General features: G+C 37.0%; 1 protein-coding gene across 2 annotated transcripts; it reads right to left on the bottom strand.

Annotated features, from left to right (window-relative positions):
- Window positions 1-846: 846 nt before the first annotated feature.
- On the bottom strand, window positions 847-26,693 carry RHBDD1 (rhomboid domain containing 1). Of its 2 annotated transcripts, XM_077785639.1 has the most exons (8): window positions 26,660-26,693; window positions 21,964-22,482; window positions 20,564-20,696; window positions 17,190-17,278; window positions 15,706-15,756; window positions 11,112-11,234; window positions 2,479-2,603; window positions 847-998 (listed from the first exon to the last, which is right to left on the bottom strand). In XM_077785639.1, exons 2-7 carry the CDS (start codon window positions 22,394-22,396, stop codon window positions 2,515-2,517), a joined length of 918 nt encoding a protein of 305 aa, XP_077641765.1. In that variant the 5' UTR covers window positions 22,397-22,482; window positions 26,660-26,693; the 3' UTR covers window positions 847-998; window positions 2,479-2,514. The 2 variants fall into 2 exon arrangements, with proteins under 2 accessions (XP_077641765.1, XP_021409344.1); XM_021553669.3 differs by having other exon boundaries at window positions 847-2,603.
- Between the last annotated feature and the right edge of the window lie 268 nt (window positions 26,694-26,961).

The raw sequence follows: 26,961 nt of genomic DNA, 5'->3' as shown, positions 1-26,961 counted from the left end.
TTGTCCCAGAAGAGACCAAGTGCAACAGAGCACACTGGGGATTCATCTTCCACATCTGCCCTCAGCAGTGCTCTGAAAACTATTTGATGGGGGCTTTAATGACAAAAATCCTGCTGAGGACTCACAGAATAGTTTGGGTTAGAAGGGCCCTTTAAAGGCCATCCAGTCCAACCCACCTGCAATGAGCAGCCGTTACTAAACCTTCCAAATATTGTATATAGCAGAACTTTTCAACAATCTAACTCCAAAACTTCCCCTAAATTAAAAAGAAACAAAGTTAGTCCCAATACAATCAACCTACCCCCTTGGTGTCACAAGTCTTCATTTCTAACAACATAGCAGCAGCTCTGTCATTTCAAATATACACATTATTAATCACTACAATTAAAACCAAACAGCTTTAAATGTTAAAAAATATTTATTTCAATTCTGTATACAAAAAATGTCAAAACAGTGGAACATTTATTAGTACTGACAGTTTTTGTGAATATTTAATGGCATATACGTCTAAGCTCACTTTACAAAACCAAGTGCTTATAGAATTGTCATCAGGTTTTTGATTTTCCTTAAGTATCTTTTTTCACCTGACTAGCAGCACATCCTGTGCTTTTAAATAAGAAAAATATCAGAGTTTATCACACACAGTATGTTACACTGCAACTTCTGACCAGAGCATTAAAGAATTTCTGAGGAACCAATGCTACATTATTCTCATTTACATCCAATTATTACCTCCTGAGAAAAATATGTAGGTTTTTGAGACTTATTTTCAGTGAACATAAAAAAGTTGGTCTTCTATAAGAGTGTATTCTATGGCTATTGCATATATACAAAACAAAACAACCCAAGCCCAAGAAAAACCCCAGAAATCAGCATTCTGTTTGTACCTGGAGTCCCATTGCAGTTGTGCCCGTTGTGTCCCAAAACCCAGAGCACAAAGTCTGCATCCTGATAGTGTGCTTTTGCCAGCAAACAACAGCTTCTCCTACATACACTAGCTACAAACAGAAAGGGCAGGTACTATTTATTTAAAGAACACAGTAAAAAATTCCCTTTCAGGACATTTTTCTGTATGAAATATACAGCACTGTTTTTTATATTCAAAAAATAACCTCATAGAAAGGTAGACTTCATAAAGCACAGGTTGGTGAAACTCTTAAACTGCTTATCCTAATCCTCAACTCCATCAGTGCTGTGAGGAGATTCCAACAGGTCTGTGTCAAGAGCCAATAACCAAATTATTCTTCTGCAATCACACCTCTTCTGCAATAGTTTTAGAGGAACATCCCCAAGTTCTTTCATTCTGAGGATAAAACGCCTGGACAAGGAGTGATTTTCAGGGCTATACTGGAACCAAAGCCCCTCAGGTTCATCAGTTAACATTGAGAGGCAGCAGTGCCACAGGCAGGACAGCCTTGTGTGGAGGGTGTGCACAGAGGGACAACTGAGCTCTCAGGTCTCCTGTCAGCTCCTCTGGTTGGGCAAAGAAATTCTCAAAAATGAAGAATTCAAGGTAGCCTGTGTTTAGGAATGATCTCCACAAATCTACAAACTCTCAGGTCTGATATTGGTCTTCAAACTAGATAAATATTGAGAAATAGTGGAAATTTTAAAGCTGCATGAACAGCATATACAAATACCAAGCCTTCTTAGAAAGAGAAATAGACGCTTCAAAAAAAGTGTATTACTAAATAAATATATGTTTTGTATGACATAGCCACACACCTTTACACAAAATTCCTAACAAATTATTTCAGCTCTGTAAAGGATAGAGCTGAAGGCAGTTTTTGATTTAAAACATAAATATTAAGAAAGGCTTTAGGAAAACATAAGTAGTAACAACTCAGTTTTATCTCATCCAAGCTCTAGATAATATGGTATGAGGAAGACTGCAACACTGAAGTTTGTATTAAGTAACTTTCTTGGGAAGGACAGCTACAAATACTTGTCTGCTCAAGAGCTTAAGCCTAGATTCACATGACCTAGCCACTGTTATCAAAGCAATCTTTTCAAGTGTCATTTCACATGGCAATCCCAAAAAATGAGCTGGTCAGCACAGATAACTGAGAAAGGTTTGTAAGGAAAAATTGCATAGTTTTAAAGTTACATAGAAAATGTAGCATTTCAGTTGCAATGGATGAAGAAAACCTATTGTCTGAGAATATCAACAGTCAAGAAGCCAATGAATTCTTAAAGCTATACAAAATAATTTAAGGAAGCAAAGACAGTTTGGTAAAACCATCTGTCTTCTTCCATTTAAGGTGCATTAAGATGGAGATAACCAAAAATCACATTTTGATTCTTATCTCACATTTCTTATTCAAGTTCCAACTTGAGTCTGAACTCACAAAATCATATGCAGTTTTGCAACAAGTAGTTAAAAAAATGGAAAAAGATTATAAATGATTCTGTAAACTACAAATTACAAATAAATCTGTAAATATTTTGGTAAGTCTGAATAGCACTTTACACCAACACCTGCCAACTTCATCGTCTGTCAAACCTACGAAGCCTTCACCTTCTCATGTCCTCTTCTGAGTTCTCAGGTGGGAACCAAAACCCATAAGGTCGCTGCCCATGATTGTGTGTTCCTCCACCAAAATCTACAAGACACAATGAAAAACAACTGCTATATTGGTCTGTAATAGGAGAAAAATGCACATATATCCTGTAAGCCAAAGCATCACTACACAAAGGAGACGGGGAATCGAATGTTTTCAATTCTGATGGTTTCAGGGCAATTATGACGTCCAGAAACTGCTCTTAAAGACAGTCAAATAAAAAGAAAAACCAAAACCAGAAAACTTCCCCAAACAATAAAGCTACCACCACCCAAAAAAACCACCCTAACCCAACAACAAAACCAAACCAAACAACAAACCACAACAAAAAGAACATCTAACAAGTATTAACCCATTAAGAATAACAAGTATTCACATTTTTCACAATCCCTGCTTTACAACAGTGAACTCCAGAATGTTAAACTATTTCAGTGCCCTCAGCAGTTGGTTCTGGTAAAAGCAGCTTTTGTGTTTGCTTTTAGTACCAAGCCCAACATGTGCAGACCCACAGCAGATGGCAGCAGTTTCACAAGGGAAGGACACGTGGCAGCCCAAGCATTCCAGCTGCAAACAAAATAATCTGAGCTCTGAGCAGCAAGAGCACAGCCAGCCCCACAGTTCTGGGCCCTGGCACCCCGAGGAGGCAGGACAGTCCCTTCCAGCAGCTCTCCAGAATTCCCATCGGGGCACCCAGCAGAGAAACCATGCTTGGTTACTCACACCAGCTCAGCTGAGGGGCTCTGGGAAACAAAAATCACAGCCTGCCTTCTGAGCAGAATTAGAGTGTTAAGGGCAAGCAAATTTGCTTTAAAGGTAATAAAATCTTTGTAACATTCAGCATTTCTTAAGTTTTCACCTTCCCCACATACGATTAAAATGGCATCGTAATGCTGTAGATTTATAATTGATTTTTGAATAATTATAATTAAACTACTTGTCTTTTTTAAAAAAATCTTTCCAGTAGTAAAATTGTCAACTAAATATTAAAGTTTCTTATAAAGACATTTATTTTTCTATACAGCTTCCAAGGTTAATTTTTATTCAAGGAAACAGATACAACTTACACAGTTAAGACAAGTCTTTGCATAGTCCCCATAAAATATGCTCAACCCTTCAAATATACATGTGCTTTAATAATCACTAGCAGTAGAATGAGGTGTTATAAAAAAGATTAAAAATGCTCTCTTATATATTGACCCAAAATTAGAAGGCTAGACAATATATTTTGACAAGCTTTAGGTTGAAGAAAAGATATTTTTTTACATCAAACAAAACGGTGAACAGCAAAGTCTGGATGTTTTAAACACATGTATTTATATCTGCTTGTAGATATTTAAATTATCCTGTTACCTAAAATAGTTCCTTGACACCTTTTTTCTTTTAATTACTGCAGAAATATTAATGAAATAACACCTTCATCTTATCAAAATATTTATAAGCCACAGTGTTCAGAAATGGTAATTAGATCGCTGCTACTACTGAAACACCACCTGACATCTGTGCAAGAAACCAACACAGGCTTTTCAACACATCAGCAAAAACAAATTAAAGACTAATGGAATCTAAGTCTGCATGTAAAGGATACAGAAAACTGCAACAACACTGATGATAGATAAAACCAAAGGATAAAGTACAACAAACATAGAACAAAACATTAACCCTTCCATGGCCTATTTCACAAATTTATTGTGAACTAGGACCATGCTCTAGTAGTGAATACAGAAGACTGAGACCCCCATCCCTATGCTGTCACTCTGTGTAGGAGTTTCTTTTGTTACTTAAGTTCACAATTAAAGCATGTTGGAGCAAAACAAGAAAATCACTGTAACTGCAACAGATGTAACTACACCTGTATTAATGCAATGCCACAGAAATGTTACATCAAACATTCTCACTTGGTTTTTCCTCTTCTCTAAAGTTATGACCTTATTTTTAGGTTAGATAATAGGATTTGCAAGACAATTTCTGTAAGATTCAGATATCAAACTACCAAACTGTTAAAGTCTCACTAGTAGAAATATGTAATTAGGTCTGATAAGAGGAGTGTAGCAAATAAATAACAGAAGTATCACAAAGCAGTATGTTTGTATTTCTTTTTCATGCTAGCTTTATTTGTGTTAAAGAAGAATCTAGAACATTTCAGTTGAACAGCTTACCATTTTCAGTATCATCATCTATCCTGGCACTACTGAATGTGGTATCCATACAAAAACCAAACTATACAAACACTTAAATACCCATACAAAGAACAGACACTTCTCATTTCTACAAAAACTCTTACTTCTGGAGAGGCTTTGCTGTAGAAGATAATCACAGACAGCAGCAATTTCTTTTGAACCCAGCAAGGACCACACAGCCAACCAAAACAGAGAGCTCAGATCTGGATATTTGATCAAATGTCATAACAACTTCCAGCACTTGGTTGGCTTTCATTTATACTAGTTTTATATAAATTATCTCTTCCATAAATAGTATATCCCTGTTACTATGTTATAAGAATAGAATAAAGTTTACTAAGCAGCTACAGATCACATACAGTGTAATATATTGAACACCTGACTTGCCTTGCTTTTTAATGCAAAAATACCAATGTTTAAAGGGTTCTATTTAATAAAATGGGACTTAGTTTATAAACATCCAAATATTTTCTTTTTCCACAGAATCAATGACATTGGAAAAGACATCTGAGATTATTGAGTCCAACCTATGACCCAACACCCATTGGGTGGGCAAACCCTGGCCCTGAGTCTTTTCCTAAACACCTCCAGAGACAGTGACTCCACAACCTCCCTGCACAGCTCACTCCAAGGTGTTTTTAATGCATTTGGAGTTAGAAGTCAGACAGAAACTACAAATGAATAAAAAATATAAAATGGCAAAATGGGTTTTATTCTTTCCTCTCCTTCTCTCTGCAAAATGCAGACATGCTATACATTCTGAGAGCTTTGGCTTTCAGTACTTATCACTGCCCCATTTTTTCCTACTCAGCTCCAAGCAGACCACATTCATTAGCCTTTGCTATTGTTTCTAACATAGCCCTTTCAGTTTCTATCAATGTATGACAAGAATTTTGCCATTCTATGAAGCAAACTATTCTTCCTGGTGCTGATGCCAATATGTCTCACCTACAGACTTGAACATAAACTGGTGAAGAAGAGTAATGGAAATAACTGTTTCTGTGCTATGCTTGAGAACAGCTGACAAATGAAAAAGCAAATTAGCAAGGAAGTAGCTGAGGGTAATGAGTTTAGAAGGAAAGTAACATACAATGAATCCAGACATGGCTGGACTGTTACAAGAGCAAGCCAGAACAATCTTGAACAGTTTCTGTCTCTCTCTTGTTTTTAAAAGGAGATGGTAAAATTGACAAATACACAAAACCATTCCCTCCTCAAAAGTCTGATAATTTGTTTTGGTTAGGAGAGGAGATGGTTAAAGACTTAATCTTTAATCCCTTCATAATTAAGGATTTTTATATTTATTTTAATCATGCTTCAAAATCTCATCTTTCCTCTATCAGTATCACCAAAATAAACTCTTTTTGAAGTAAACAAATTGTTGAAAGCACACTGGTAACATTTTTAGAAAGCATCAATCATTTCCTTATAAGCCAAAATTTTACTGCACACTCAGATCATCTATTTGCTACAAATAATCAATGCTACAATGCAGAAGTAAGAGGATATAGACCACTGCTGGACTTGATGCTCTTCTGCAAAGAATTAAGGGGATTAGTTTTACAGCTACCATTTAGTCGGATACTGAAAATACTCCAGGAGAGATGGCATAAAATAATGTGACTGCATTTCCCAACCATTTACTAATTCTCCAGATGTTAATTCACCTAAAACAAGGCTAAACTCATTATTAACTGAAAATGGTTGATACATTAAATTTATTATGTCTTTCTTTCCCAGGTATTGAAAAGAATTTACTAACCAACTCAAAAAACCCTACATAAACATGCTACTTAACCAGTCCCTAGGCTAAGATGGCTGACAGCTATTCCTCTACTGAGTAGTAAGAATGCTATGAATAACTTCATTTAGAAGAATTTCAGGTAGGCTGTATATTTATCATAATGTAGTAAAAGTATTTTGTTGATCTGCAAATAACAAAGTATGTTTTCCTTAGAAAATGACTAATTTATTCAGTCAGACATAAAAAAAAAGAGTTCAGAACATAATTTTTAAATGGCCCCAATGAAAAAAATGTAAACTATATACATCATCTATAGAATTAATCCAGTGATAAACCAAAGTTAAAATAGTAAATGATGGGTAAATCTAAAATTAGGAATATTCACTGACCTTATTTTACCAGTAAAAATTCCCAGACTAAGTTTGTTAACATTTGCAAGAATCTTACAACATAAAAACCCATTCTGCTTTCCCATTACTGCATTTCTGCTTGCGTAACAAAGACCCACAGCAATAAAGGAACTCTGAACAATATCCCTTTCCCAGTGCCAAGCCTGAGACACCCAGATGGATGGAGGGAGATACCAATGCACACTGGAGCCACTCCAAGCAGCTCCCACTTTCTCCAAGGCTAAGGGATGCTTTTGTGCAGCCCACACATAGCTCCTGCTAACGATGCCCACAGCTGGGAAGCAGAAGTGCTGCTCTCCAGCAAGGTGACCCTGCCAAGCCCACTGTGAAAGGAACAACTTTTGTTCCTTTACAAGTTACTGAGGGGGGAAAAAAAGCATTTCCAGAGGCCACTTAAGTCAGATAAAATACTCCCATTTGTATCACTGGGTCTTGGATCAAAACACCAAGAGGTCTCCACCGCCATATGCAACCCATGCTTTTAAAATGGGTGTAATGTGTATAGGAATGCAAACTACCTATAGCTACATCCAAGATTTAACTCTTTTTAGAGTTTTCCCCCTATTTTAATTGTCTTCAGCAGTTGAAACAATTGCAAGAAGGAAACCATCCAAAAGAATTGGCAGTACCTGCCAATATGTATTTGTATATTTAGGAACACCCAGAAAAAAAAACCCCTCAACATTCTGTATACATTTCAGCACAAAAATCTGAATAAATTCTTCTCTTATTGTAGCAATAGCAAGAACCTGTGTCACCAGCTATGTCACTGTCAACTTACTGCCTAAAGAGCCAAGGAAGCCAACCCTTTAGGCAGTATTTCCAAAAACTCCCAGCTTTGCAGAACTGGTCTTTACCCCACAGTATTTCAGAGGTGCTAACTGGCTGTGGTACTGGTTTGAAAGAGAAACCCATGGTGAAAGGCTCAGTGGTTCCTTTAACTCTTTTGGTGAACTTTGATCACTGTTTTAAGGACAATTGGGAGCTTTTTGGTGCTAATTTTCAGCAAACTTCTTATCCTACATCAACCACAGTATTTATGAAGAGACAGATGGAAGAGAATTCATGAAATATTTCTAAAATAATTCTGACTATGCTTCTTGTTGCAAGTGATCTGCTTCTTACATTGGTACCAAAACTTTCTGTGTGGAAACGATAAAAATTCACTGATTCATTTTCCAAGAAATTTGCTTAAGAAAGTGCTGGTGATCAGACTATAGAGCACAGCTGCAGTTTTAGAAAGTTATTTAGAACATGAGGTCTGCTCAACAGGTTTTCCGAGAGGTGTGTTGGGTACCATAGTATAAATTTCAGAAAAAAAGAAAAAAAAAAAGAAAAAAAAAGAAAAAAAAAAAGAAAATCCATCACAAAAGCTGCATCTAATTCTCAAAGTCTAAATCCTAGCATATGATTTCATGAAAAGTATTTTCATCTGAAACAATGCACTGCATATTTGAGCACAATCTGCTTTAAGGTATTTCTATAGAAAACCACCATATTCAAGTGCAATGACTGGCATTTCTCTAACTGTGGAAAGAACAGATAACACTGGAAATAAAATATACAGCATTTCTCCAGTTTCCTCACATAAATTCCATTCTTATATTACAATCTTCCATGGGCTGGCAAATTTCAAAGACTCCAATAAAACATCCTGTCTCAGTAGCAACAAACAGACGTGGGAACCCTTCCAGGGAACAGGTCAGCCAGATGCCCAGGTATTTCCTAGCTGCTCCAAAAGACTCTGACTAACCAATCAATACCTGGCCATATAAAAGCTTTTGGGTGCAGAGGTATTTATCGGTTTAGTTTTAAATCAAAAGCAATGAAATGCATAGACAGTTCATGATAAGATGTAAGAGGAATGTCTATACCTGATACTTGTAGGTATTTCTCTTCAACCACAAATTAGAAAGATTTTCACCTCCATGTTTAAAAAGCTTAGTCTTTTATGGATAAACACCAGCTTGCAAAGGATTCTTAGCATTATTGACATTGAAATTCAGACACTTAGAAATTCAACTCATAAAAAATCCCAACACCCACCACAACAAAAATCCAAATCCACATCCCACACTGATCAAGTTCTTTCTTCTGAGCAGAACAGCAAGCACACAATAGATCAGACTTGGTTATACTGGGGTTACATTAAGGGTGGCTGATAATACCAGTATTAAACAAAAATGTCAGTCATATATTTGAACTTCATAGTAAAAGGAATGTAAATATCAGAGGCTATGACTTTTTAAAATCCAAAATTATTTTCCTAAGTAAAGGAAGAATTACTGCAATTTCAAACCAATATAAAATTATGAGAATAACAATAAAAATTCAAAGAACCCCCAAATCAAACTAAACCAACAAACTCTGGAGAGAAAACCAATTAATGCAGTTTAAGTGATTTCTTGTTTGAGGCAACAACATAACTACAACCGAGAATGGAAAAAATTATAAGTAGCAATTCCTTTCAGCAGAGACCTAAATTACTAAAATAGTTTGGTAGTCTTAAAATTGATGTCTCCACAGATCTCAAACAAGCCCAGCAATTTCTTTTCTTGCATTAGACACTAATTACTATTATTATAGACATTTTCAAGATATTGCATAAAAATAGACCTGCAGTTCAGGAATGCCTGACTGTGGAATAATCAGAAAAGCTGTATCATTAGGGTGGGTTTAGATAACCCATATATGAGATTAGAGAACAGTATCTACTGAGTTTAAATTCAGTGCATGTCTTAATACAAATTTGCTTTCAGTTGTGGACAACAGCTGATACCTGGAAATTCTGTATTATGTCATTAATTCTTTTATTAGCTTAGCAGGATACTACCACATCAATTTATAGGATCAACATTCTATATCCATAATGGTACATTTTGTGGCCTAAAAACCATAATAAATATACTTGTCCCAATAAGGATGAAAAAGGTATTATCAATCAATTGAAATTATTGGAGTACTCTGTAGTCCAAGTTACAGAGCAGCTGTGATGGTTTAAATGCCATAGTTGGGGAAAAATTAATATGAGAGCCCTAAATTGATTGTGGTACCTGCTATTACAACCTATTTCAAATTATTTTAAGTAATTTTTTGTCATTTTAAGTACCTGTTTCATCATCCATGTAATTGCAAGAATCTCTGAATGTTCATGCTTTAGGGAAAACGTATCATGTTCAAAGGATAGTGCTCATTCAAGCTAATTATTTTTCAGACTAACTGACAGGGAAGAATATCCTAATTGCCCATTAGCACAGTAAATTTCATCTCATCCTTTGTGTCCCTGAACCAGGTGTGATCAGTGACATGCTCTGTATTATGTTCTTTGTGAAATAAGACATCTGCCTATAGGCAAATTGAACCTTTACGCAGCTTAAGGAAGTATTTTAAGAGCTCAAATCTCAGGTCTTGCTTGTCCAAACTGAAGTGTTCCAGCAGGCAGGAGAAAGAGGTACAAAATAAAGCAAGATCCCTACACATTTGATCACAGCAAATTCTACTGGAAACAATAGATGATCATATCTTTTCCTGCTTCACTTGCTGTGAGGCTTAAAAACTGTAACCAGCACTGGAACCAGGCACTACCAGAGTGTTAAGAAATGCTGCTTTGGGCAGAGAAGTTTAAAGTGAAACTTGGTTTGCTACAGCAATCTAGTGGAGTACTAATGAAATTCATTCTTGTGCTTCATCAAAGGACATTCCCCAAAAAAACATATTCCCCCTTATAGCACAAAACTTATCTTTGTTCAAAAACACAAGCAGATTAAAAACACATCTTACCTGGAGTGCTGGATAATATTTAAGGCTACAAATGAAAGTTGCAGATGTTTCACAGTGATACATGTAAGCTTTTAAAGTGCATACTACTTACTCACTTATAATCTTATCACTGTGATTCATATTCTGTTTTCTTGATAGTTTCAAAAAACTCCACAAGAATGGCTCATTCTTTCATGTAACATCTCAAAATGCTTAACATTAAAAGCTTTGAGGGATTTCTTTCTCAAACTCAATGTTAAAAATTATGCAAAATATCATCTTAAAAAGACAGTAAAATAGACAATATCCCTTACAATAAAGCTCATTTTATATCCATTCCTTCCTAAAATTACAAGATATATCAAAAAATAAGTAATAAAGAATACATCTTGGTTTCCCTCGTAAGTCCCTTTCAGTATGAATCATAACTTTAGAGATAAAAATGCAATAAAATTCCTACCTCTTTCATTAAGACTGTTTAGCACTGCCCTTTCAAGCTGTTCTTCTTCAGTGAGCCCACCTGTATAATCAAAGTAGCTCCTTGGAGTTCTATATTGAAAATCTGGATTATAGCCATAATACTCTGTAAAATTAATCAAAAAAACAAAATAAATTTCTGCTACTCAGCAAGTGTGAAATCAGATGTTACCTTCTTGCTATCTTTCTTCCATAAATTGTTTTAATTTGGGAAAGAAAAAAATTATTAGGGTTCAATTACTTATACAATATATGTCATAAATTAACTTCTAATTTATGAAGTCACAGCATGGTAACAGGAGAAAAAAAAACAGAGAAAAGATGGACCAAACATCTCAATTTTTTATAAATTGCTGAAAGTGTCAGAATTGCAATTACTAAGAAGTTTCACACAGAAATTGAAAGACTGTTTTCATCATCTCCTTTTAACAATTTGTTGTCAGTATTTGGACACCTGACTGCTATTACCAGAACACAAACCAGGTACTGTTCAGGCTTTTCCTCCCCACCTCTCTTCCCCTTTCCCCCAGGGCAACAAAACAATGTCATCACAAATTCCAGTCACCTTTGGACCTAGAGAAGTCACAGGAAAAGATTCGTACAAATTCCTGCAGTACTGTACAGAGCTCATGTTGTGCTCTGGCACAGCTAAACCTGCCCTGCAAAAAGCCAGCAGAGCACAGATCTCATCAGTGTCCCTCTCACTGCTGCTGCTGCACTGCTGACAAACCTTTCTGGCCTTTGCACAGCTGGCCAAAGCCAAGCACAGGCCATCACCCACCCAAACACATGGGATTCAAAAGGAAAAAATTACTTGGCCAGAGAATTGAGCAAGACTCTCTTCCTGTTAACAACACAATCTGATCTTGCCTGAGCACAGCAAACCTAAGCTGAGAAAGATTGTAGAAAAAAAGTCACACTTTTCAACTGAGGAAAATTTTAGAGAAAAGTCCCATTTTTCTGTTCCATTTCTTTCTTTTCAAAATACAAAGCTTTTGTGTTCATTTCTAGAGAGCTGAACAAGGGACTTTGAAGAAGCAAAATACAGAAAGGTTGCCAGTTTCTTCCAACTGAGAGAAAATTATACAAAGGTTTTTCAAAATTATGGAAGTGGAAATATTTTTGTATTAAACAAGTACAGCAGGCCATTTCCTTTTTCTTCAGATTATTAGCATCAATGAAAGCCTTGTGTTCTCTCATTGGTTTTATCAATTCCGGGTGAAATTTGTGAAGTTTCTGTGGTTAATAACAAATACAGATAACAAAGTGAGGACAAGTAAATAATTTCTATTTAAAAATTATTTTGCTAAAGAAAAATATCCCAAGCTCTAGAGCCTTTAGACAAATAAAACCAGCAATACTCTGTCTTGAAAGTTATATAGGAAAAGCAGGAAAAACTGACAAAAGTAACTGCACAAAATTCTACAAAGAATTATATATATTCTGTATTTGCAAACATCCCTACATTGATTTTATAAACACATGCACACATACACTGTATACACACACATTCTGTCTTTTTCCATTTCTGTATTGTCTTGGAACACAACTGACATTGGAAGATTTTTCCTACACCTGCAGTGAAATCTGACTGAAGGGCAGCATTTAGCTGTTATGTCTGTACACTCTGGATGCAATCTTCATATACTCCGCTCATTCTCCTCTGCTCTGCTTTATGTTAATCTAAATGAACATTTTCATTCAGCTATAAATTTATTTTCTGGAGGCTTCAAGACTATATGCATGAAGAGTGTAAAAATCCTGCTACTAAAAGCATGAAATTATCAGATGAAAGCAAAAGGATGCTATATTTTAGGTTTGTTCTATTGCTGTAGTTTTCTCTATGTTTTATGTTTCACACTGCCAGCAAGTTTTAAGTGCTCAGAAAGCTGTAATCTTTTATTTTAAAATGAGACATAGTTTGGTAACATTGACATGTTCAAGGTGTTCCTATTAATCAAAATAGATGTCCTAATACTTTATTCATGAACTGCACTTAGAGAAAACCCAATTCAGCTACTAAATACTAAATGTGTTAAAATTACACTTAAAACCTTTTTTCTTTTAAAGCTGTTTCCTTGTGCTGTTTCATAAAATCTCTTCTGACCACAGCTTCATCTATTTTTCTACTTAAATTGGTATTTAAAGGCACATAGTAATAAATCAGCAATGCCAGCAAGTGAAAAACTAATCAAGATATGCATCATTAGCCTATGACACTAGAGAGAGTTTTCTTCATTCACAGATGGCCAAATTCATTCCATATATCATACACCAAGCAAAAGGTTAAATCTTCCATTAAGACTTCTGCAAATAGGAAGAAAGACAATTACAAAGTATATGAACAGAGAATGAACATAACAAATATGTATTTTCTTAACTGCAGTTGTCATTTTAGACAAATGAATTTAGTACAAAGAAAAAATTAAATTGTTATATCTAAAGGCAAATTTGGAAGACAAATCAGGTTAACTCACTCCATCTCCCCCTTGCCCAAAAGAATTCAAAGTAATAGCATTTGAGGACTGCTCAAAACATGCAAAAAAAAAATCCCAGACTTCTTTGTTGCCAGCATACTATGACTTTTTTTTCCCTCCCCATCATGGCAGATCTACTACATGAAATCTCTTCCAGTTTCCCTACTTGAAAAAAGCTGGAAAAGCAAACAGAAAGGGCTGTTGAGAATCTCTCTGCTGCTCCTCCACAAGGGTGGTCTCATACATCCACCCAAGCTCCCAGCAGCTGGTGTTTGTACAGGGGCTGTAACAGATCACAGAGTTTAAATGTCAAGTACAAATTCTTATCTTCATTAGCTATTAAAGGACTTTTTCCAATATAAATCTCTCAAGTTTCCATGCACCCTGCTGTTCTGGGATACTGGAGGAAGGTTCAGTGTCTGTGAGCAGCTGTGCTGGGCAGCACCTGTAAGTGGATGAGCAGCTTTAGCAGGGCTGGGACTGCCAGCCATGGGAACAGGTCACTTGTGCTTGCTGCACACGCTATGTTCACCTCGCATTTCACTTCACAGTAGTGATTGTTTTATTTCTTTACTGGCCTTTAGATCAAATGTTTTGTGACCTGAGAGCAAATAAGAGTAATGAAAATCCTGGGTAAATATACTTTTAAGTTGGAACAATCCCTGTTGCTTTTGCTGAAGAAAGCAGGCGAAGATCTTTTGTTTAGAAATTACAAAACAGATGTTTCAAAAATACTTAAGGACCCAGAATCCTGCTTGTGGGAACTATTTAATGTAATAATAAAATTGGAGATAGATCATGGAAGACAAAGTCCATCAGGGAGAATAAAAGTAGCTATAAACTTGGCTCAAAGTAAGCACATCTGAATTATAAAAGACTACAAAAAATAAAAAAACCCTGCCTGACAAAACATCAGAGAACAGTAAGAATGATCAAATGTATGAATTAATTTCCTTATAAGCAACCAGACAGACTCCAACTTTCTGAATGGAGGGAAAAGATGACCATTGTGAGTACAGGACTGAAGCCTAAAAAACCACTAAGGAAGGAAGTACATAAATATGAAGGTTTACTCTCCCTCCTCAAAAAAGAATTAACATGCATCAAATGAAATTAGCAGTTAGCAGGTTCAAGCCAAACCAAAAAATGACAGATTTTAAACCAGAAAACAAACTGTTAGTCTCTTCTGATGATGTAGGTGTTCAAAGTGTTCATGTCGATTCAAAGAGCTTTTGACAAATTGATGGAAGAAGGACCTACCACAGGCTATTAAAGACAAAATTCTCCCATAAAACTTGCTGCTGAGAACATCTTTAAGCCACAAGCCACTGCACACTGGCAGATATTTGAGAGAGTTATCACTATGCATTTGTCCTTTTCTTCCAGCAGATGCCTAGGCAAGAGCATAAGTCACTGCAGGAGGTAAGAGATGCCAGGATATGCATCCCTTAGCTCAGATCCAACACCCAGAGCTCTCCTCCCAGCCCTCACAGACAAGGACTCCACCTATTATTTCTGCACACTCCACATGCAATGATTCAATGTTCTGCAGGAGAAGTTAATCAAATGTGCTCTGCTCAGTGTGCCAGCAGTCCAGCCATCCATCTATAAACTGAGGATGGCCTAAATTCAGTCTGCTGAGGAGGGGCTTTCTGCACACAAATTACTTCATTTAGAGAGTGTTCCAAGGAACAAGATCCTTGTTAAAAGGAAAAACCACCCCAGAATGGATCAGATAAATTTGTCAGATGAGGGCATAATTTCCAAGGTCCAAAAGGCTGCTTTCAGTAGACACAATTTCCCCACTGCTACACCTTGTGCAAAAGGGATGATATTTCCCTGAGGCAGCATTTTAGGAAGTCATGACCTTAATTTGAGGCTTAAGGCTCTTGTACAAAAGCCATCCACATTCTTGCCTGAAGAGGAAAGGTGAGACATGCCCAGAGAAGTCATATAAGTTTAGCAAGTATACGAGCGCAGAATATTTTGTATACTCTGGATGTTTTATTCACACAACTCTCCTGTAGGTTTTCTAATCATTAGGAGAAACTGTTTTTAAAGCTGGAGTAAGATTTTGGTTAAGTGGACAAGAGTACTTACCTGTATAGTAGTCTCTTGGCCTGTCAGGCTCAGTGAAGAAAGAAACGCCAGCTAAAGAAAAGAATAATGCATATACTGTTAGAATAATAATATTTTCTTTATAGAAGACAAAATTCAAATTAAAGTACCCTTTTTTTAAATGTTTGTTTCATAAGATACAGGCAGGAAATCAGTCATGGGTATCTGTGGATTTTTTTGGCATGAGTGAAAGAATAACACTATTGCAAGCTTGTATGTTGTTCCAGATTTTATAGTAGAGTGCTGCCATATTCAAGCAACATATTAATGTATACTAGGAAAAAAGGCAAACCAACCTATAATGTTCTCCCATAACATATAAAGAACAATTTCTCTGCTGAGAGTATTCATTAGTAATAATGTTTAATGCAGAGAAAAGTAAGGACTGGAGCAACACTGCAGTATTCCTGCTTTGCAACACAGGAGAAAAAAAATGCCCATGCACTGAACACTGCTTCCTACAGCTGTCAGTCACACAGAACCTGCAGCAGCCAGGGCAGGTTTCACTAGCAGTACTGCAGCGTTATCACTGAATCTCAGAGAAATTTATTGGAAGGGACCTCAGAAGGTCCCCCAGTCCAACTCCAGCCAGAGCAGGGTTAGTGAGGAGATGAGAGCAGGTTACCCAGGCAGAGCTGCATCTTGCCAAGTCCAAGGCTGGAGACCCTGAAGCTGCCCTGGCAGCTGAGCTGACGCCTGCCTGTTCTATAGTCATGGGGTAGTTCCCCCGTGGCACAGGATCATGCAAGGTTAACCTTTAACCACCGGGACACCTGCGTCTGTTCCCCAGCAAGGCAGGAAAGCTGATGCTTTGGTGACCTTTTTTCCCTTCCAGCTGCTGAACATAGATGACTTACAGACTATCCCCAAACTGTAATCAAAGCCCCAGTGAGAGCACACACATTTGAACAAATAATTCCCCACTACACAAACACCGTATCCATGTTTAATTTGATGGACATGGACAATATTTTTAGAAAATAATTATAACTGCAATATGAAAAGCTGTAATAACACATTGTTGGAAAGCTCGAGAAATCCAGCAACCATTTCTTAAGCACCCCATCACCTTTTTCAAACCAGAGACTTCCATTAGAATCAACACAACAGTAGAAATCAAGATGGAAACATTTGGTTCTGACATATGTTTATGGCTTCACCACACCTCACCTGAAGTGACGTTTTCATTGAAGTATTATACTCTAAACAAATACTTTAAAAGAAGAGTAAAAGATATTCATCTAAGTAAAAATATCTGAAAGCCAGATGTATTCTTTATTGTTTTAATCCATATTTAAGAAAAAAATGGAATTTTTTCTTCTGTACCTACTTCAATAAAATGAGCACATATTTAATTGTCTAAGAACTGGCTGGAATTGCCTGAATTTCTATATGCAAGACTTATTGAATTTTAAAAATACAAGTGTTCCTTATGCAGATTTTGTAAATTCAACAAAATTATATACCTGCACAGGCTTGCATGATCTTTTTCAGAGGTCCCATAGTGTACATCAATCCAACAAGAATCCCTGACAGATGCCCAGCAAAAGAAGTCCTAGAAAATAAAAAAATCTTGTGAGTAATGGGAAGAGGGACTTGTTTTGGTAGAGACACAAAAGGGAGAGTGGAGAATTTGTAAAGAGAAAGTCTGAGACTTCCCTGAGAAAGTTTCTGAGTGAGACCAAGCACAGAGACATTACCTGCCTGCAAGATTATAATGCCAAGTTTTCTTTCTTTGTAACTACCTTAAAATTGGGAGTTACACAGTTACAGAAAAGTATTTTAAAAATATCCTGAAAAAACTAATTGGAGAGATCATTTTAGATTATGAGAGTATGATTCCCTAAAAGCATTTAAAGGCTTACCAAAGGAGTAAACTGGTTTTAACCTTTAGAAAAGCAACTTACATTGTAATGTCTGGGTAGATCTTACCAAAACCATGTACATTTCTGAGAGAAAGCACAAACAAACTTTCTATTGCACTATCCATGCAATCCTACCATTAGTCTGAATGAAGCATGAATGCAGATCCACTGTAATCTTTGTAATACACTGCCTTCAAAATTAAAACAATTGAAATGCTGAGATCCCAATTCTTTTCTATGCATACCAACAATTTCTTTAAAAAATATCATTACCATTTGTATACAGAATGAAAAGGCTCTGGGTTCTTTTAGAAATAAAATTAGAAGCACATGTTTACAGTAAATAAGGAAATTTCCTCCAGTTATTGACATGACTAGGGGGTACTCTATAAATTCAAAAATCAATTTTCAGCATTCAAATTAACAATTAAAACTCCTTAGTGTTTAAACATAGATTAAGAGAAAAGCTTCTGAATTCAAGCAGGTGTAAACATTAGCTGCAAAATTTTCACCTCTATTATGAAGTTACAGAAGCTAATACACTAAATATTAAAATTTCCTCTTATGCGCAATTAGAAATAACTCATTTATACTGGTTGTCAAAAAATTTAAATAATATGAGTTAAAATGAGCTTTTTTTCCTTTATAAAGTAAAAATGAAAGCTCTGTTTAACGTACCAAGTGTAATGTTCGCATCAATTTTCACATTCAGGTCAGTGACCTGCAGGAGTTATACAGATCATGGCACAAGCACTCAAGCCAAGACAACTTCCAGGCATCAGTGGTAAAAGGAGACAGGAGAATGCAAGTGTCACTAGAGGGAGGTAAAGATCAAATCTAAATTCACTCTTTTGCCACCTACTTAACCACAAACTCAAATCTTGCCATGGAGAGCTGCAGCTCTCTCTTGTTGGTAACCAACAACTCTTTAGAGAGCAACACATAAATGCTGATGTGAACATTTATAGATAAAAGGTAGTGACCAAAATAAAGTATCTATAGAGAACTAATTTTCCAAACAGATTTTCTGGGACAGATTTTCCAAATTTATGAAAAATACGTGCTTGTCTTGGAAAATGTCTGACCTCGGAAAATTAAAAATACTTAAAAATCACCTACTCCAGAAATCACCATTATGATATTGGTTCACCTAAGACTTAAGATATCTGCTCAATTAAACAGAAAGTAACTTGAATTTCACATGTCTGTTCTTCCATTAAACAAATAATCCCAAAGACTGCTAAGCAAAGCCTACATCTCAATATCCTTTATGGAAGGTGAAGATTAGAGAGATACTGAATGCACTTTAAAAATTTTCCAAAACAAAAATATTACTGAGAAAGAAAATAATGTCAGTAAACTCCTAAATCCTTTCCCAGCACACAAAGCAGGTCCAAATTTACTGCATAAGCTAACTGGGCAGAATTCTGCCCCAATCACTCACCTCTTATCTATTCAAAATTAAATTATGCAATTTGGTTTACAAAAGGAACCAGTTAAACATAGACTTCAAATGTTATAACCTACCCTGAGCACACAGATGGACATGTAAGAGCAATGCTGTGAGAGATACAATTGCTATGGTTCATTGCAAGGCAGTTGGCAGTTACTAAGTAAACGTTGTGTTCTAGGATACAAATTTTTGGGGATCACTACTTGTTTTCTGTAGCCCCCATTATCATTTAAGTGCTGTGAAATTGCCCTCTGTAGGGGTCACTGTAGAGGCTTAGATGAGACAGCAATCTAAACTTCCATTAAATTATGAAATATTTTTTTATATTATTTTTGGACTTCCTATCCACTCTCTACTCAAAGACATTTCTACAGTAAAGCAACTGAAAAAGAACAGCACACAATGACTGAACTCATTGTTTTCCTCTACCATAAACAGTAGGATATGGTTGTACTTCATACATAACACCCTTCCATTATTCTTTAATTAGAAGTAAGCACTGTTAAACATATCACCAAATAAAACCTATGTTCAGCTAAAACAACAGTTTATGTTTTTCAGAAAAATGTTTTTAATGCACTGAAAGCTTTACTTTTCCATTTGTAGCAATGCCATGCAGCTCACAAATAAAATTGCATTTGGGTAGAGCACTCTGCTGTCTTTAATCCTCACTGCAGTCAATTGAGCAGCCAGGCATAAAGCTATAAAATCAGTGCTTAACCTAAGCAATATCTGAATTCTCCTTCTGTGCTAGGAAATGTTCTATCAGCTATATCAGAGTATCTGACAAGGATATCTCAGTATTGCTGAGCTCTTATTTTTTTAATCTTTCTGAAAAATGGAAAATTGTACATAAACTGTGATTTGATAGTTCATAGGTTTTGTGTCTGTACTTTGCACATATTCAGCAATGTGATTCACAGTTACAAAATATTACACAGGAAAATTACTCACTTGCAAACAGGACTACAAAAATCAACCACCAAAGAAGAGCAAGGCCCTGTTCTCCCAGAGGCAGGGGCAGAGGAACTGTGCAGGCACAGAGCACACAGGGAAACTGAGGGAGGTGACCAGCAGCACTGCAGGACAGTGACACTGACAGTGACAAAACTGGCAGAATACTGGATGATAGTTTGATCACAAATCAGAGGAGTGACTAAGCCAGAGTGGTCTAGGACAGAAATGACAAGCAAACAGTGAGATGCTGCTCAGCTAAAAAAGCCCTTTATTGGGCTTTATGGCGGAGAAGTTTACTTACCACATTGAAAAGGCACAGCCCTTTTCCTTATCCATCAACTTTTGTTATCCTCCCTCAAATACTCAATTGCACCTTCTGGGAACAGTGTTTCAGATTTTTAATTTGAGATGTAGTCAAAATAGAGGGTTTTAAGGAAAAAGCAGACTGCAGGTCCAACACTGCACTGGGATACCAGCTAACACTACTCACTCTTCATGAGACATTTCAAATACTCCAGATGGCCCAGATCTCATCTCCTTTCTTTGAAATATTAAATGCTCTTACCCTGGGGAGATAAAATGAATAGCCAGCAGCTCCACCCAGCAAGCATATTTACTGGATATAGGCAATCCAAGGACACTGCTCACCCTTCCTGGGTTATAATGGTTGTTCAGAACTTTCAAAGCAAACAAGACACCTGCAAACAAGAATAAATCACATGAAGAGAGAAATACTTGTGCACAAATAATAAAGAAATACAAACAATTTGAAGTACCATGCAGCTTCAAAACCACAAAGCATATTGCTGCATGCCAGAACAGTACTGGTCTTTCAGTAATACTTTGCAGTGACTTAAAAAAAAAAGATACAAAAAATATGTATTTGTATAACTGCAAAATCTAAGCTGCTTTTTAATGTGCCTGCTCACTGTAGCTATTCAGGTATTCAAAACAATACAAACATAATTTAAAAGAGTTCTAGTTGAAACAATTGACAAAATTAGTGAACTCAAAAAAATGTTCTGTGACTTGAGAAAAGCCACTACTGAAAACAAGACAAATACGTGTAAAGCTCAACAGTAGGTTCAAATTCTGAATTAATGGAAAATCATCTTACACATACTCCAGAATCATTTGTTTCTGAAAAAAAAAAAAAGAGATAAATCACCTCTAATAACAATAAATAATATTAATTTCTAACTCACTGCAACTGTTTTGTCATGCAACCACCAGCCAATGTGATGGAATGAATTCAGATAATTTATTGGAAGTGTTTATGAAAAAGTCCCTCTCAAGAGAAAGCTCACAGTGGTCTGAGCAACTTTCTTAAAGGCTGAAAAAGAGAGCTTGCCTTCTAAGGCTAGGTGCCAATGACAGCAAGGAAATCCCCTAATTATCTAGAAATGCAGGGCTACTTTTCCCCTTGACTGCAGATTTTTTTAAAGAGAAGGAGTTTGTTTATTGACTTGAAAATGATCTGTCAAAGGAGGAGACAAGACCATTACTGGAAGAAAGATGACCAAAATCAGGTGTTTGGATGTTGCTAGCAGAAGCAAATCTAGGGCGTCTCTCCAAAGACAGGCACAAGTAATTTTAAACTGACAGACTTTTCCAGAAGCCACCTAAGGAGCATTATAGAAACGCTTATATGACATCTGAAAATTAAGAATTCAGACTTCAATTAACCAGCAATATTAAACAGAAAACACAATTCTCCCAGGATTATGATATTTTCATGTTCTCAGCTAAAGTCCCTGCTGGTCACAAGAACATGAACTGACTTACTTTATGTTCATGCCCATAGTACATGCTTTAAGTTTAAAAATAGGATAAACACACTGATGTGACAATCATACATATATACAGATGTACACCCGTCCTCTTTCTGCAATTAACAATTATTGTTATATAGCAACTATACACATTAATTTTACATATGTGAATTGGACCAACACTGTATCTTACCTGAAAAACCTACACCACAATTCATTTCATAGGAAGGATCATCCAGAATTATCACAAGCAGGAGTTCCAGCACCATGTAAACTATTCCAATCAGTACTGAAAATACTGCAATGATGTAGGCAAACCATATGCTCTTCAGCTTTCTTTCCAGCATTATGCCCTTCCAAAGCATGGAAATCATGTTATAATACAAATGCCAATCATCTGCATGGTGGAAAGGAGCAAGCAGCAAACGCTGCCAGTTCTTTCTGTAGACAGCTTCATTTACACTGAGACACGCTTCAGACAGTGGCCTCAAAGGATTCAGAAAGAGAAAAATATTCAGTACAAGCACCCCAAGGGTAACAGAAGGAATGTTCTGGAGTCCAACTTGAGAAATTTGATAAAGCAGCAAAAGCAGTCCAGCACTGACTCCTCTTTGCCTTCGTTCCATAGTAACTTCTTATTCAAAGAAATGTGAAGATTACTTCAATTTCCAGTCTTTTGTTCAATTTTGAGACCATACAAGTTTTCGAAATTCTGAAAGAAGAAAGATAAATTGTTATATAAATATTGTGATGTTTTGAAGCTCATCGCTGTTTTTTGTGAATTTTTAAACACAAAAAATTCATCAAGGTAATCAGCTGAGACCTTTTATATATCAGAACAAAAATTCAACTGAGGAAAAAAACCCACAATTTGTAAAATGATACAAAACACAAATAAAAGAGATTTACACAGGTAATCCTGACAAGCATTGATAGAAAAAGCAGTCTGCAACCTCTGTTTCACATCCCTTGACAGGCTGTACTTTATCCATTAAAATACTTAGGTATTCTAGGCATGTTTTCATTAACTCTGATTCAGCCAGAATAATTAAGATTTCAGGAAGGAAAACAGTTCAAAATTCTTCTCTATAGTTTCCAGGATTCCTATCTTTGCTACGTATTTAATTTTTTTTAATGATAATTTTTCCAAATTTTAAAAATATTCAAAACAAGTTAAGCTTGAAAAGTAAAAGTCACAATTTTAAAAAAAGCAGCAGAGACACAGCTAAGAACTCCTAGATGCAATTTGAAAATTGTTATTGCAAATTGGTCATTGCAGATAATTACATTGTCAGTCTTTGACTTTAAAGTCAACATTACCAAAAAACATAGTTAATCCAGAGTTTAATCAATGTTATTCTCTTTTTCCACACTAGCTCTGATATCAGGTACATCAGCACCCCACATTCTTACAACCTTCTCCCAGACCTCTGGCTTTTCTTGTACCACATGCACAGTTACATCTTTTTAATCACAAAACAGTCGAACACAAAACCTGTTAGCATTTAAAAGTGAACATCCTTTAAGTGCAAGTTATGAAGAAACGTCAAAATCTTGCCATACCATGTTCAAATTGTCATTCTTGTGTTTTAAAGTTCCCATTTCTGCTCCTGATACCCTTAAGTTCCCAATTTAAGTACTTTCAACACCCATGCACCTTGGAAAAGAAACCCTCATGCAACACAAAGCCAGACAATAATCATGGAACAGGACTGGGAATGCTTTCCATCATGATCACAGCAGTGCCAGTTATCATAAACCATTCCCATTACTGGGAGCAACCAAAAATGTCAGCCAAAACACATTGTGTGTTTGAGTCAAAGGGAAAAACATACAAGAAAGAGAACAGTAGTTATTTGAGAGCCTCCTTAATGCAACTCCCTTAAAACATTCCTCCTCAGCCTCTACTCCATTTATTAAAAGTCTAATGAGGCTTGAAACAATGAAGCACTTTTTTCCCTTTATCTTTTTTTTTTTTAAACATGCCACCTACTTCAAAATGTACAAATTTCCAGAACAGACTTGAAACAGACATTTGTCTTCCATCCAGGCTGCCACGTGTCTGCATTTTTGTCACCTACTCAAGATAAATGTCTGAACTAAATATTCTTGGAATTTGTTTGTTTGTTTCGTACAAAGCAAGTAAAAAGCACTTGAACTTATTTTTACTGTGACAAACCCCCTCAACCATAAAATATTACAACTTCACATTTCTAAAAAAATCATGTCACAAAGTAAATATTTTACTAAATACCAGTTAAAATGAAATATTCTACAATGTTCTACTGTCTTTTCCTATAGCTGTAATTTGAATTTAGAGGAAAATAATCTCCCTGTACCCTCACTCCCCCTAAAACAGACATAACTACCCTGAAATTTTGATTTATGTTTATGCAAAAACCAAGTACACGCTAGAAAAAAAATTTGTGCATTCAGCCTACATGTTCAGATTAGAGTTAGACCAATGTCAAAACCACTTGAAACACGAAGGTGAGTATCAGATCCCAAGCACAAAGCATTCCACAATAAAGATAAGCCTCAACAGGCCCACACCACTTGTCTGTGAAGATTTAGTCTCAGGATACAAAGGCTTCTCCAGGTAAAGCAGAAACAATGTTTTTAAGGCAAAAGAGGGGGGCAAAGGAAGCAGGAGCCAACTGTAAACACTTTTACTGTGGCCCTCAAACTTTGGAAAGAGGTAAGGGAGATGCCTAACAGAAAAAACACCAATGCAAGGAAAAAGAAACAAAAAATTGAAACATAATGAATCATCCCGTTTATATTTAATAAGTATGCAAGGAGAAGGTCAGGCACAAGCTGTCAGCTACAATAAGCTTTGAAATGACCAGTCAACTACATAGTTCATAGCAAAGACAAGGTTAATTATAAAATTAATTACTTCATACAGAACAACTTCTGGATTCATCAGATGTGACTTTAAAGGGCTTGCCTTCACAAAGGAATACTGAATGGTGAACTCAAAAGATACAGCATTTCAGAATCTGGTGAGAAAAGTTCACACGTCTGTAATAAAAATGGTTTAAAACAATTTAAACTCCCTTACTGAGACAATTCAAAGTTAAATATTAACATTCAATAATTTAACAAATGGCTATATCACAGTCTTTTTTTATTATGTAACATTTTAAATTTCAAAGTTTTCTGTGAGACTAAAGAAGCTCTTCTGCCTCTTATATCTGCTTCAGCATGAAAATGGAAAATCTTTTAGAGATATTTAATCCTCTTAGGTACCACTAAAAGAGGAAGTCCTTAATATAATAAGCTTTTAAACTAAAAACTTCACCTTAAAACTGAGAATTGTGTTCTGAAGGGTGTAACAATTATTGTTCACAATAAAATATACACGTTAAACAATACATGCCATGAATCATTTTAGCCACCTTATCCCAAAATAAATGAGACAGCTTTCACAGGAAAGAACCCAAGGGACTAGGTCAAATCTCTCTCATAACAGACAGTAATTAGTAACTGCCTTTCAAACCACCAGGATACATCTACACTAATTGAAGTTGGGGAAGTGAAATAGTCATAAATATTTAATATCACTGTACTTGTAAAGGTAAGAGGATGTCACAGCTTAAAATAAAAACACATCAAAACAACAGTGAACTTCAGATTGGGCCACAGCTGAGTTTTAATTTCATGTTTAACTCAGGGTCAGGGATTTGGGGTTTGTTGGGTTTTTTTCCCCACTCAATTACAATTGTTATATGTGTACAATGTTAAAACTGGGCAATCATACTATAAGAGCTTCCTCCTTTATCTGAAGAATTTTTTAATATTATGAAAAAACTAAACCATCAAAAACTGCCTTACTCCACTTCAGAAATGTGAAGCACAACAGCTCTTACAATTTTGGCATTCCTTGGTAGCTTTGAGGGGAAAATTTATCTGCAGTGTGTAAGAGAAAAGAAGAACAGGAAATACACTTTCTGAAGAAATCCATTTTAAATAACAGTTGTTAAATAAACAATTCAGAAACATATGCTTTCTAGTATTAGCATTATACTACTGTTGTCAACACCTCCAATGTATGTCAATAAAAAACCAGTTCCAGGAAGAACATCCCTATGCTATTTCAGGAAATTAAATCAGCTCACGTATTGTTAATTACATTTTACAGACACCTGAATTACTCAAAGTCGCTGTTTTAACAGCTGTAAGAAACCTTACCAAATGCAGACAATACTTGCCGTTGCTTCTTCTTTGATACAGCTGCAAGTTATTTGCAGTTTTTCAGGGTAGGTTTTTTGTTTTGTAGTATTAACAAAGAAAGGGATATAGCTGTGGCGAGTTACTGATTTTTTATTTATAGCATTTATAGAAAGTAGCACTGCAGGGAACGGGGTAAACGCAAGCAGCAGCCCGGGTGCGGCTGTGAGGAGCGCAGCCCGTGTGCAGCTGCGGATAAGCCCCGCGGGCTCCCGGCTCCCCCTGTGCTCCCAGAACCGAGCCCCACCGGCACGACGGGGCTGTGTGTATAAAGATAATGGCCGTGAAACCGGGAAATATCGGCCATTCCACTTCTCACGCCGCTTCCCTTCTGTAATTCCCACCACCACTCCTGGCAGCGGAGGGAAACTTCCTGCAGAGCGCAGCTTGAGGGCAGCTCACCCAGCCCAGACCCCGCTTGTCGGGGCTCGCTCCGGCACCCCCTCAGCAGGGCGGCGCTCCACGGCTGCGGGCCGCGCCCCTCACGGCCGGGAGGCCGCTCTGCGCCGGGAGGCGGCGGCAAAGGCGAGACAGGAGGAGGGCAGGAGAGCGGAATAGGAGAGCGCGGCAGGAGGAGCCCGCCAGGGCCGGCGAGGAGCAGGTGAAGGAGGTGAAGGAGGCGGCGGCGGCTCCAGCGCCCCCCGCCCTGCACTCACGTTCTGCGGCGGCGGCCCCCGGAACCTCGCGCCGCCCCACGTGACCCGCGGCCGCCACTCCGCGGCGAGGGGCGCGGCCCGGCCCGCGCGGGAGCGCAGCGCGCCTGCGCCGGGGCCGCCGCGCCGCCAGGGGCGCTGTGCGCGGGCGGGCTGAGGGCGGCGGCGGGACGGCTGAGGCGGCGCCTCGGGGCGGGGTTGGTCTGGCACTGCCCGCTGTTAAAATACATGATCAGGTTTCCTTTGAAAGCGTTTAACTGCGCATGTAAAACAGTAACTCGTTCTGTAAGTTTAATAGTTCGAGG

Source organism: Lonchura striata, chromosome 10, assembly GCF_046129695.1.
Source record: "Lonchura striata isolate bLonStr1 chromosome 10, bLonStr1.mat, whole genome shotgun sequence".
NCBI classification, from domain to species: domain Eukaryota; kingdom Metazoa; phylum Chordata; class Aves; order Passeriformes; family Estrildidae; genus Lonchura; species Lonchura striata.
Note: the sequence above shows the minus strand (reverse complement) of the source record. Positions and strands in the feature narration are given on the sequence as shown.